A 14,342-nucleotide genomic window follows, 5' to 3' on the forward strand; every position below is an offset into this window, starting at 1 on the left:
AAACACAGAAATCCTCAGTGATGGAAGAGTCTCATAAAAGAATTACTTAAAACAAAACAAAACAAAATCCCCAATGTTTTATAATAGAAGCTAGAAAATGTTTAGTGAAACAATGGTCATCATGCAAAAAGGGGTTAAGATATAATCGAAAAATGTAGAGATGCAACAAGAAACATTAGAACCCAATTAAAAAGCATAAAAACTAGAAAAATACATGAGGAATCCATAGAAGGGCCAGTGTTTACCAAACAGGGATGAGGGGTGGGGAGGGAGAGGGAATCATGATTATAGAATTAGAACTGGAAAAGACTTCATTACAGACTAAGTTCTTTATTTTACATGAGGAAAATGAAGCCCATGGAGATTAAGTGGCTTGCTCAGAGTTTCTCTGTTAGTAAGAGCTGGGCAGGGCTGGGCTATGAACCAAAGCTCTCTGATTCTAGGTCAGATTCCAGGCTCTTCCTGTAGCCAGAAAGATATGGATCACGCACTAAAAAGTGCTAACTCAAATGATCAAAATCAGCTTTTCAACAAAATGAAAAGCAAAGGAAAATGGGTTAATTACAAGGATAATTCATCCAGCAGAATTAAGTCAGGACCTTTGATTTCACTGGTAAAAGAAACACATAGAAAAGAAACTCTACCAAAGTATATCTGCATTTTTTCTACAACTCAATTACTAGAAGAAATGGGAGTTTAAGTGACTTACCTGGAGTCACACACTTAGGATATGCCAGATAGGACCAGAACCCAGGACCTCTTGATTCTGAGACCTACTCTCTATCTAATACAACAAACTGCTTCCAAAGAATAATGAGTACTTAATACATGGAGGGAACAGAACACCTTTCAATAATTCCTTCTGAGACAACCAGTTTCCCTCCAGTTAAGTTTCTATGGGTCCCTGAAGCAATTAAGAAATAGCCAATAGTAGTGATGGTGAACCTATGGCATGAAAAGCACTCTCTGGGCACACACACCGCCCCCCCCCCCCCGCCCTGCTCCCCAGTTTGTTACTAGAAAGGCAGAGGAACTTGGGTAGAGCTGCTCCTTTCCCCTCCCGCTGCCCCTCTTCCCAGAAGCCCAGTGGAACTGCATAGAGAGTAAGATGGGTGGCTTACAGGTGGCAGAGCTGGAGGGGAGCAGAGAGCTCAAGCCACTTCTGAGGACATTCCTCATTTCACTCACCCCTCCACTCAGCACCCCAATGGGATTACTTTCTCCCTTTCATGTGTGGGGAAAGGGGAAAAGGGGGCAGGGTGAATTTGGTGTGGGGGAGCTACATAGCATACAGTCTCTGGGGGCGGGCTAGACATGGCACTCAGTCTGGGGGGTGGGGTGGGAGTGGGGCCTGGCATCCCATCTCTAAAAGGTTCACCATCACTGTTATATAGTCTTGGATATATACATGGCATGATGGTCTTGGCAAGGGGAAAGGAAGAGAGAACCTCAGTGCTTAGAAATCTTTTTTTTTTTTCAAGTCAAAGTAATTCATACAAAGAGGTGACAGTAGAAACAAAGATGCTTAGAAAAGTGGGGGAAAATATAGACATAGAATACATCACATGACTGGACAGGGTATTGTTTTCTTAACCATACTTCAAAGATACAAAAAGAGAAGTCTAGGGAGGGGGGGAGGGGTATTTGTGTTGAGGGTAGAGTAATTAGGAAAGGAACTGCTTGAAATCAAACAAGAAACAGTTACCTAAGGCTAATTGGAAAAAAAAAGTAGTGGAAAAAGGGACAGATATTTGGCTACGAACTAGGAGGTAGGAAGATATGAGGATTATAACTTCTCAAGCAAATTGCAAGTAATTAGTGCTGATTATGTTAAAAGAAGAATATGGCAGGACTGAAGGAAGAAAAATAATTTAACAACTCTAACTTTAAATGTCAAGGAGCTGAATTCACCTGGTGGCAGGCCATTCCCCATGCTACAGACTCCACTGCTCTGATCTCTTACCCCAATTGGGCAGGTCCTTCTTGCTGCCCCTCTATTTTCTTTGGCTCAAATCCTGCTTCTCTGTCTTCTGCTGGTTTTGTTGTTACAAAAATTGTTTGGAGGTGGTTTTTTCTTTTGTGTTTGTTTAGAGGTGGGTTTAGAAAAGCTCATAATGTTTCTTACACATGATATTCTATCTCCTCATTCTGTGGCCTTTTATTTTCACATTTCTGGAATCTTCTCCCTTAGCCCCATCATCATCCCTGGCTTTGTCGGATTCCTTCAGGACTCAGCTCAACTCCCACCTTCTGCAGAAAGCTTCTCTTCCCTACTCTCTGCCTTGTGTTTTTCCTCTGAAGCAAAAGGCAATTGACACTGTATCGATCTTGTATATACATGGTTGCTTGTTCATTCAAATACTATCTACTTGAATGTGGACACTGTTTTTGGCCTTTCTTTGAATCCCCAGAGCTTTGCATATTGCCTAACATAAAGTAAGCACAATGTGTGTACTGACTGCATGCAGCTTGAACAAACTGCAAGACTGAGAAAAGCGTAACAGAAAGAAAATTATTAATCTAAACAGAAAGTAGAAAAAACCTGTTATTACAGATTATCAAGTGGAAATACTAAATATATTTTTCAGCATCAGCACACCTATATAAAATGTCATTATGTAAATTTTTAAGAAGCAGAAATAGTAAATATATTCTTTACAGAGCATAAACAAAATAAACCCTGGAACCAATAAGGCAACCAACAAGAGACTTAAATGGAAATAAAATGTTATTCCAAATAATGAGTGGTCAAAGAAATAACATCAGAAAAATATCAATAATAAGAAAACATACCAAAACTTATAGGATACAGCTAATGCTGTCCTTAAAGGAAAATTTTTCTCTCTGTACATGTTAACAGAAGAGAATATAGGGCTCTTAAAATCAAAAACTAGTTGTATGTCTTTGCATCCCCAGCACCTACTGCCTTACACAACAAAGGCACTTAAATTCTTGCTGATTGAGCAAAAAACTTAAAAAACTGAAACTACAAATAACTATAAGTCAACAAAATAGCAAAACCAAAATAAGCTAGAAAACTCAAAAATTATTAGGAACTAAAATATATAAATATATGCCAACAAATAAAGTGGATAAATATTTACAATATTAAAATATTCAGATTACCAAAACATATGACTCCAAATCACTAATCTCAGGTAGACATAAACAAACCGTTTATGAACTCTCAAAGAAAGAACTTAATCCAGATGGATTTTCAAATAATTCTATGAAGCATTTAAAGACCAAATAATTCCTATGCTTCATATTTTTCACAAAAACACCATCCTTGTTTTACAGATAAGAAAACTAAGGCTCAAAGAGATTAAGTGACTTACAAGTGGTCAGGTAGCTTATAAATTTTGGAAATTATATTTGAACCCAGGACTTGGAGACTCCAGATTGAGTGCCACTGCCTGTCTTTTTTTAAATAATTTTTTTAATTTTAGTTTTTCAATTCTAAATTTTACAAAACCAAATAAAACAAGCTTTTCCATATATGGAAATGAATATTGTACATAAATGAAATAATAAATCTCTTATATGTTTGGCTTGCTTTTCTAAATAATAAATCCCATGCAAAACTTTCAAAGTTTTCCTATTTGTCTGCTTCCTTCTGGATATTCTATTCGCTTTCTAAAATAGTAATAGAATTTTAGTAATAAAATTTATCCACAAGGGTCCCAACCCTTCACCACTCTCCCCACTCACAGCAAGTAATGTCCAGGAGACAGATATGTTCATACAAATTAAGTCTTTCATGTTTTACCTTTCAGGTCACTCTCTGGAGGTAACATTCACAATGTATTCTTCCAGTATTAATTCTGTAGCTGTGTATGATGTGCTCTTGGTTCTGTTCACTTCATCATTCATTATCCTGTGTAGTTCTTTCCAAGTTTTTTAAAAAATTAGTCTCCTCATTTCTTATGGCCCAGAAGTACTCCATCATAATCATATACCACACCTCTCTTTCTTATTCTTTTAGATTATAAAAGCCTTTGGAAGAGGAATCTTATCACTTTTTCCAGCTTCTTATGCCCTGAACCTAATATAATGCTTGAGCCATAATGTATACTTAATAAATGTTTATGACCTGAATTAAATTATTCAAAAATCACCTGAATGCCTATCTAAATGGTTGAACCAAATCAAAGTTCCCTTGAGATAAACCTTTTGCCCCCTATTCATAGCCATCTCACTGGCCTACCTCCAAGAAGTATAATGGCTCTCTTTCTATTCAAGTAAGAATATAAATAAGGCTCCTAAAATTTTCAAACAGAATGTCAGTTCTGCCTGGCACACAGAGGGTACCAATGTTTCATGGGCAGCTTGATGATGAAATGGGGAGAGCACTGATCCAGGATCAGGAACACCTGAATTCAAATCCAGGCTTGAATACTTGCCAGCTATGTGACCCTGAGCAAGTTATTTAACCTCTGCCTGTCTTTGTTCTCTCATCTGTTAAATGAAGATAATAGATCCTAATCTGTCTCCCAAAATGGTTGTGAGAATCAAATTGTAAAGTGTTTAACATAGAGTCCAGCACATAGGAAGTGCTACATGAATTATAAATTATTAATATTAATCCCGCTTTAGTCAGCAAACACAAAATAGAGGCATGCATTAGAGAATACAACTGAAAAGGGAGAGCAATTCAGAGTTTGACAAAAGTTCATATGAGATATATAATATTTAAGTGACCTTAACAATATATATACTCTTTGGAAAAAACATCAATCATGTGACCATGGAAAAATATTCTAATTTAATTAATTAAATAAATTTTAAAAAAGAAACAATATATTCTTCTATGTTCTCTATATTATAAAGTTAGGTCGTCAGAAAGCAAAATATTAGATATTTTCTTAGCTCCAAATAGGGGCCCTATATATTTGCTGAGGATTTAAGAGCAAACATGACAAGACATATACAAGTGGGAGATCGTATGCCTGGCTTGTAATGTATACGGATGGAGGGAGTATTGAATTGAGCTATTAAAATGTTCTCCCCCAGAACTTCCTTCAATGTGTTGAGATATAAGGTTATGCTCTCATCTTTTAAAGTACCAGTATTTCACAGTCACTTGAAGACTATTTTCATGGTTTCTCAAAACTGTAGTTGAAGACATGTTTATTATCACCAACCATCCCTACACAAAGAACTATGCAATAAAATTCTAGAATTCAGTGCCAGAATTTTTAGTGTGCTCCTTTTCATAAAATAATATAACTTGAACATGTTTCTTTTGACCCTAACTGCCAGGGAGCTTACACTTAATATCATTGCACAATGGCAGTAATTAATTATAAAGCAAAGTGCAGTGGGAATAGCACTTGTTTTGGAGAGTACCTGAATTCAAGCCTTACTCTATTTCTGTGACACTAAGCAAGTGACTTAACTTCCCTTAAAAGGGGCATTAGACTAGATGACAAGAGATCCTTTCTAGTTCTAAATACAGGTATTTATCTATTTATTTTAAACTCTTATCTTTAGTCTTATTATTGACACTAAGTATTTGAGGGATAAGGTCTAGGCAATTAGGGTTAAGTGGTTTGCCTAGGGTTACAGTTAGGAAGTATCTGAGGCTACATTTGAAACCAGGACCTCCCATCTCCAGGACTGGTTTTCTAACCATTGAGCCAACTAGCTGCCTCCCAGTTCTAAATTTTTATGAATCTACAAACATTTTAACTATCTAAATGATCTCAAATCCTTATGTAAATACACATATATGTCTAGTATATACACATATATTTAAAGTCCCTGATACAAACTGAAAGGAAATCATGTCTTACATGCTTAGTCCACTCAACCATAAACTACAAATCTAAAAGAAGTTTTATTTCAGAGATGAACTATAGAAAACCAAAATAGTATCTAAAAGGGACAGGACACAATTGCTAATTATTCAAAATCACAGGCAAGTCTTAGTCATCAAGGGTTCCACACAGCTATACTAGGTTTAGGAAAAAATCACAACACAGATGGAAAGTGAAAAGTACAGTGAAAGAGAGTATTGAATTTCATTTCAGAGATCCAAGGTTCAAATCCCAACTAAGCTAATGGGGACAGTGACATTGACCAAGTTCTTTAATTTCTGTAAACTTCAGCTTATTTATCTAAAAAATGAAAGCATTTCATTCAGCCCCCATCCCCATTCCTAGTCTCTTCATTCACTAAAATAGAGTCATTTAGAGTAAGATTTCCTGGATTTGAATCCTGCTTTGAGCACTTACTAGTTGTGTGACCCTGGGTAAGTCTCTTAACTTCTCTGAACCTCAATTTCCCCATATGTAAAATGAAAGCTTAGGTTCAATGGCCTCTCAGGTCCCTTGGAACTCTAGATCTGTGCACCTACAATTAGGTACAACCTCTAGGAAATAGATACATGTGAAAGAGAAAACTACCTCCAAAAGGAGATAGTTTAATGGAAAGGACCTAGAGAAACTGGAAATGGAAAAAAAAAACAACAACTAGGAACCTCCCAGGGCCAATGAAGCACAACTCCTGCAATTATAAAAAAACAAGTTTATTTAGGTTAGGGAAATGATAAATAAAGTCCTAAATCTACATAGCTATAGCTCTTCCTACCAATCTACATTCCCCCTTGTGAGATTTGCTCTTCTGGTCTTCTCAAGCCCTTCTTATTCACTCCCTGATATTATCTAGACCCCAAAAGCTATCTGACTACCTATATACCACATATTATCTTTAAAAGGCTGAGGATACAGGACTCACAGATGTACTGAGTTCTTACCCAAAGCCTGGAGTTGATTTCCTAAGTAAATCCAAAGTCCCAGGTGACAAAATCCTTGGGTTTACCTTAACCAAGTTGTTTCTGACAGGTTCATCTCTGTACTTCAGGGAAAGGCAGGTCTCCTCCAAGGCAGTTCGCCAACCCAGGAATTCCTAATCTTTCCACAAGATTAGTCTTTTCCCAGGGGATGCCAGAGCAAGGATCCTCCTTACCAGCTCAGAAGAAAGTCTCTCAGGAGAGACTGTTAAACTCAGTAAACTCCCAAGATCCTCCTCTCCTTCCAGAATCTTCTCCCAGGGTTTGGGTCTAAATTCTCTACTTTTCCTCTTAAAGACAATCTTTACTTTTTCCTAATCCCTTATCTCTAATCCTTACACATGCACATTACCCAAGGGAAAATTCTAAAGGCTTATTCATTATTTTCTTAACAAATATGGAAGGGAGCAGAGCTCTGAAAAAAAAAATTTATAAAAACATTACCACTAGTTAGACAACTCCCACAAGATATTAAGTGTGATAAGACTCCTTCCATCATGATGCCACTTTATAAATAACCTACAGGACATCCAACAAAGCATTCTAAGTTTTTGCTGAACTTTTCAGAATGTCAGTCAAAGATGTTGCAGAGAGTTTTTGTTTTGGATTCAGTGATATGTGAGGCCCATTCTAATTCTGAAATTTTCTGATTTTAAGATTAAATCCCAAGTCTGTAGAAGGCTGTAATAAATAGGCTGCCTGTCATGTCTTATTGCTTAATTCAAAGTGTTTTGTTGAGTTCCCATTTCATTGATTCCATAATAAAGATAAATGAACTCTATAAATAATGATGTCCATGTAAATAAAACTTGGGAGGCTTGATCAGGTATTGAAAAACTATCTGTTATAACATGAATGCTGGATATGAACTTTTAAGATTTATTTTTGTTAAAAGGCAAAAAAAGGCCCTGAAAAATTCCAAACTGGACTGATTAACTAGTCAACAGAGCTACATAAATAGTATATTAAAAGAGTATATGAACAAGTATTTCTGTGCATTAATTTTAGGCACAGAATGAAGAAATTTGATAAATTGTACACAAATGAGAATTATCACTTTTAAAAAAAAACTAAAAAAAATTTTCCCAGTCACTTATAGAACCCTACTTGCCAAGTCAGGGTCAGGGGAATTGGTTTCAGCCCTGCCTCTTTCACCTACTTACTAGCTATGTGATCTTGTCTATAAGCTTCAGTTTTCTTGTCTGTGAAATGGGGAAAATAATTCATTTCCTAATCCTTTAGTAGACATTCATTATGGATCAAATAAGATCATGTACATAAAAAGTTTTGTAAACTCTTAACACTCTTCACAAAGTTCTGTGCCGCCTCATAGTGACATGCAACCTATGCTAGCAAAGGCTCAGTCATTCTATAAAGTTTTCAAATATAGACTGCTGATCTAAGTCAATCTAAGGATGGAGAAGCTCATTTCCAGGACAGAATCATTTGGCAGTTAATTAATTCTCTGGCCAAAGAAACCCATGACATACAGAAAAATACAAAATGTATCTCTGTGTAGCCCCCTTCCGTTTCGGCAGTGTCAGAAACCAAATGATAAAATGGCAGAGGATGCTAAGAATCACAGGATTTGCTTTTTTTTTTTTAACTTCCTCTAAACATTCACTTAACTGATGGATATCAATGTATCTCCATGATAATCAATATCTATTCAGGGTTAATAAACCCAAAGGCAGGCTCACAATGTGTGGGTAGGACATGGACAATAGATGCAAATGATAACATGGTACAAATGGGTTGTCATTTATGGGTAGAATAGCCCATACCAATGAGCTCATAGTTCATCATTAGATGCAGATTAGGGCCCTGGATTTGGAGGCAAGTAGTCCTCAATTAAAATCCAAACTCCAGCACATACCAAACTGTGTGTGTCACTGGACAAACCACTTAACTCATTGTGCCTCTCTTTATTTGAAAAATGACTGAATGGCCTCTCAGGTCTCTTTTGGTTCTTAAGCTATGCATGATATCATGACGTTTCAAAGCATTAGCAATAATTCTTGTTACTATTTACTTTTTAAGGATGGCAAATAGGGAAGATAGTCCTGAAAGTTTGAAATTAGGAACTAGTTCTTAGTCCTATTCCACTATGATTTCTCCAGAATTAAAAAAAGTCCCTGATCCATGAGCTCATTAAAGCAGGTGTAGTCACTTGGTCCATGAGTTTATTAAGAAATGGTACTGAATCACTAATTTTCTTAAATAATGAAAAAAAAAATTAGAAGAAATGTATACCTACACTAATGAAAGGGAAAGTATTTTTATCAGAAAAACTGAATGAATTATTATAAAGTCATAGGTTAGATTATATAAAGATAGATGTTATGCAATTAAAAAGAATATTAAAAAATTAAAATAAAAAATACTGTTTAAATGGAAAGAAAAGGCAGATTAGGAAAACTTTTCCCCCAATAAAAATATCTGATGACTAGTTGGAATTCAGAAATAAGAAGTAATTGCTACACATCTATAATAGACCCATTCCCCAATGGATCAGCTGCCAAAAAATGAACAATTTTCTATGGAAGAACATAAACTATTAATGATTAAATTAATAAAAAGCATAATAAATTCCCTAATACTCAGAGCAACCCAAATTTAGATGGCCTGAAGATACTATATTATACCTACCTGAATGGCAAAAATAGCAAAAATTTTAAAAACTAGATGTTGACAACAATATGGGGAATTAGATATTCTAATACATTATTGATAGGGCAGTATTCTAGTAAACATATTTTGAAGCCCGATAGAGCAAAACTGATCAAATCTCTTAACTTGGAGATTGTCTTGATAAGAAGGACTTTATCTTAAAATATCATAGGAGGAAAAGAGTATTTATCTGTATAAAATGTTCATAGCCATTTGATTTATAATAGCAAAAAATTGGAAACAACTATATGCTTGGAGAACTATTCTATTATTATATAAAGATCCCTACCACCCCAGTAGGCATATCATATTTAAATACAGAAATATTACTGTGCTGTCCCCTCTCCCAAATAAAATAACAAATAATTTATGAAATAGCAAAAATAATTTTCATTATTATTTCAAGACAAGTCAACAGGCATTTTATTAAGCACCTACTCTGTCAGATTATTTCCCTAAGCATTAGAAATACAAAAAGCCAAAAAACAATTTTTAAAAGTCCCTATTTCAAGGATTCAAAAAAAAAATTTTTTTTGGGGGGGGGGCATCTTCTAATGATGAAAATCACAACCCCTTTACATCTTTTTGGAGTGAGGTATTGGGTCCAAAATACAAATTAAATCATGATGAGGCCAATTTGAAGATGTACTTCTCTGAATCTGACCTAGGCTAGTCCTCAAACAAGAAATGTACTAAAAAAAATCCAAACTCTTACCATTTCCAGTGTGCTAGGATTTGCCAGAGCTTGCATCTCACAGGTCTGGTCTCAGATAACTTAGATTCTTTCTACAATTTATACTGAGACACAGGGATAAGGCTGTAGAAGACTATCCATTCTATATGTAATAGCAAGATCCAACTTTTTTGCTTATTTGCTTTTATAGGAAACAGTTATCTTGTGCAACAGCTAAAGAAGGTATACTGCTCACAAATGTTCCAGTCACTTTTGCCCCCTCAAAATTCAACTACTTCCCCTACCAAAATAAAAGGTCCAGAGAAGATTGGAAAAGAAAAGGGATTAAGACAGCTATGCAAATGGCATTTCCCATAACTAAAGATGATGTAGTGGATAGAGCAAAAGGTCTAGAGTTAAAAAAACTGATGTTCAAATTCAGTCTCAGACAATTTGCTAGCTATGCCACTCTAGACAAGTCACTTATAACCTCTGTCTACCTCAGTTTCCTCATCTTTAAGACGGGGATAATAACAGCACTTACTTCCCAAGTGCCTCCTTCTTTCCTTCCTTCCTCTGAGATAAACTTTTTTATTTGCTTTTTCACAACACAGAAACTAGGTATCTTTTTTTTTCATCTTCTGGTTCTCCAGACTGGAAATAAGAATGTCATCACTTTAATTATTACTACAAAACCCTAATTTGGGGGGGAAAAATCTAGAAATCCTATACTATGGTACAGTAATGACTTCTGCAATATTTAATACACATTTTAAACTTACCCAAATCACCAGTGGTCTGTAATAGTGTTTCCAACTTGTAAATTTGTTGCCTATTTTAAATAAAAGGAAAAATTTAGTTCTGATATTTTATATGATAAAAACCTTATCTCACAAATACTTCCAAATATAATACTATAGAGTACATAGATCCCCTATGTTTACATCAGACTTTCCCTTTAGAAATGTTTTTAGTGAACATCTCAAAAATTCAGAGCCTATTGAGTATTTAGTGAAAATAATCACTGTGTGATTCTCAAAGGGTCATTTCAAATAATGAAGTAATGAAATTTTTCCTATAAGACAGATAATTTTCTCTCTTTCAACTGACATTCTGGCCTTCTTAAAAATTCTATTAAGAAGTCCAGGTACAAAAATATAAAATCATTTCATTTTAGTGCCAAAAGGAATCTAAGGTCTTAACTATAATGTACAAATTCCATTAACAGTATAAGATTATGTTTGCCCTAAATGTGCTTACAAAACTTTTACACATCAAATAATGAGACAATAAAACAATTATATAACAATATGTTAAAATGTACAGTGAAAAGCAACCAGGTAGAATGGATAAAAAGCCATCTGTCATGAAGAAATAGGTTCAAGTGCTGCCTCTCCTATATTATTTGATCATGAATTAAGTCACCAAACTTCTCAGTGCTTGGTGGAATTCTCTGAGACCAGCAGTTAGAGGTGATTTGCATTCCTATATAATGAGTTTCTACACCTTAGAATAATGAAGTCTGGACCAAACAAGGCAGTATGTATAATTAGAACTCAAAAAAGGGAAATATAAAGAGGGACTGATGTTTTTCAAGGAGATAAAATAATAGAGTGTATGTATGTATGTATGTGTATACAAATGTAAGCATATAAGTATATGTGTATATCTACACACTGTATGTATATATAAATCATTAATATTAATATTGTTTATTAAAGTTTCCATATTAATTTCTTTGAGTCCTATACAACAGTCATCCTATCTGAGATAGGCACTTCAGGTATTATTATGCTCACATTATTGATGAAGGAATAAGCACAGAAAATTTCTGCCGCCCATGCTTACACAGCAATTAAGTGTGGAAGGCAGGATCTGCACACAGGTAATTCTGAATGGGTCCAACATTTTTATGAATTATATATCCTGTGATTTAAGGCACTACTAATTTTGGACATCAAGTCTTGAGACTTATCACCTTGATATGTCCAATCTCAATTTTACTTACCTTTTAACTCCTAGGACAGCCAATCTACATTCTTTGTCTATACTTTTTCAATGAACATCCTCTCTCATTCTATATCTTTGCCCCAACAGAATGTCCATAATTAAGGTCTCCTAAAAGAATCTTCCTTTTCAGTTCCCTTCTCTATTCAATTCTCTTTTACATGTATTAGAAATACTTTCTTATAATGGGTTTTTGGTTGATATGTCACTTTCCTGAACTTTCTACAAAGTCTTCAAGAACAACTTCAAACTATTATCTAGTAGATGAGCTATATGTCATCTACTTTTTTATTTTTACACAACCAGGAAGAGATTTTGAAATTCTAAGCCACAAGATATCAAAAGGACTCAATATTTACATAAGTAAAGTATTTTCCTTAATTGCCCACATCACCCATTTTAGATAATTGAGGGCCATAAGATTACTTAAGGGGACCTTGGAAATTACATCCAATGACTTATATTTTGCAGATGAAAAAGCAAGGCTTTGGAGAAATAAGTGATTTACACAAGGTCATTTAAGTTATAAAATAGCAGAAATGGATTTAAAACTTATGTCTTCTGATTTCAAATCCAAAGTTCTTATACTTGGAATATCAAACAAATATAAAGGGCTATAAAAGAGTAGTTTATTAACAAATCTATTAAAAAGAATATTTAGTCAAATTTACTTCTGCTGAAAGATGAAGAAGATAAGTAATACAGATCATTGATTTCATAGATGAGACTACTATATATATTCAACATAATTTAAAATATTAAAAAATAAGTTCTATATACCTTTCTGGCTTCTAAAGAGCATCACTTACTATTCACTATTGCTACTCCTCAACCTCCCAAAAACTACAACAGCAAAAACAAAACAAAACAAAACAAACATACCTGCATAAAGAAAAGAGGTCTCTAGAAGAATTCACTAAAGCAATTTCAGTCACCCATTGGAAGTCAAAGAGTTCCACTATATCTTCTTCAAAGTTGGTTGGCAAAGGATCTAAGCTAAGCATCAATCTGAAATATAAACATTTGTTCAGTTGTAACCTTTTGGTATATATATCAAAGAAATTATTGTGCTACACGCTGTAGTACAAAACATTCTATTATTGTGGTATGCTAACATTAGTTCGCTCAATGACAGCATCCATGTTATTTCTTGCACATAGCACTCCATATTTCAGCTCCATTTCCGCTGCCTATCTTCTATGCCTGAAATGCTCTCCCTCCCCATCTGTCTCCTGGCTTCCTTAAAGTCCCAGTACATTCTGCAAGAAGTCTTTCCCAGTCTTCCTTAGTGTCTTCCTCCTGTGATGACCCATAATTAATCCAATATACAAATTGTTTGCACATTGTTGTATGCATGTTGTCTCCTCTATTACACTGGAAGCTCCTTGAGATGAGGGTCTTCCTTTTTACAATCTGCTTTCCTTAAATCTCCAGTGCTTAGCACAGAAACTAGCACTTAGTAGGTATGTAAAAAAAATTAGATGACTGAATGACAATAAAACTTCTATTGAGCATCTACCATATGCAAGGTTCTGAGATACAAAATAAATAAAATAAGGCCTTCAAGTTCATAAAGTATCAGACAACAAAGTATCCATCTCATAAAATATTATACAACTAATACAAGTACCCTGGAGAAATATAAAACCTGGTGTGCTGTAGGTCAATGTATGTCTCATATTTAGTAATTTTCAAAGTATTCCTATAAAGTGATGTTTTAAAAATATAATTATGTCACTACATACCATTTTGATTAACAATGGCTAATTTTGGTCTTGTTAGGAAGTCTATTTGACATTGAAATCAAGTTAAAAGACATTCTGAGCAAGGCTCATTGGAGTGACTGATCACATTGGAATAAATAAATGACAACTATAAAACATCATCTAATTAATAGAGACCTAAGGAAGAAATACTTTTTTAAACTATAAAAGCTTTAATAGATTGTACTGAATACATAAATTTAAAGTTTTTGCACAAATAAAACCAAATCAAAACTAGAAACAAGTAGGAAAAATTTTGCAATGAATTTATTAAATGCCTTATTTGCAAAATATATAAATAACTGACCCAAATTCATAAGAATAAGTCATTCTCCAATTGACAAATGGTCAAAAGACATGAACAAACAGTTTTGCAAGGGTAGAAATCTAAGCAATCAATAGCCAAATGAAATAAATATTCCAAATCACTAGCAGT

The 14,342-nt window shown here is 34.5% G+C and overlaps 1 protein-coding gene across 2 annotated transcripts in view; it reads right to left on the reverse strand.

Annotated features, from left to right (window-relative positions):
* The window catches only part of MMS22L (MMS22 like, DNA repair protein), a 154,354-nt gene that overhangs the window by 137,418 nt on the left and 2,594 nt on the right, over positions 1-14,342 (reverse strand). For both annotated transcript variants that reach the window (XM_001377373.4, XM_007484352.3), the window contains 2 exons: positions 13,026-13,151; positions 10,919-10,968 (listed from right to left, as the gene is read on the reverse strand). In XM_001377373.4, the coding sequence (XP_001377410.2) occupies positions 10,919-10,968; positions 13,026-13,151 (176 nt within the window). The remainder of the gene's footprint in view (positions 1-10,918; positions 10,969-13,025; positions 13,152-14,342) is intronic.

The sequence above is a fragment of the Monodelphis domestica genome, chromosome 2 (genome assembly GCF_027887165.1).
Source record: "Monodelphis domestica isolate mMonDom1 chromosome 2, mMonDom1.pri, whole genome shotgun sequence".
In the NCBI taxonomy this organism is placed as follows: Eukaryota; Metazoa; Chordata; class Mammalia; order Didelphimorphia; family Didelphidae; genus Monodelphis; species Monodelphis domestica.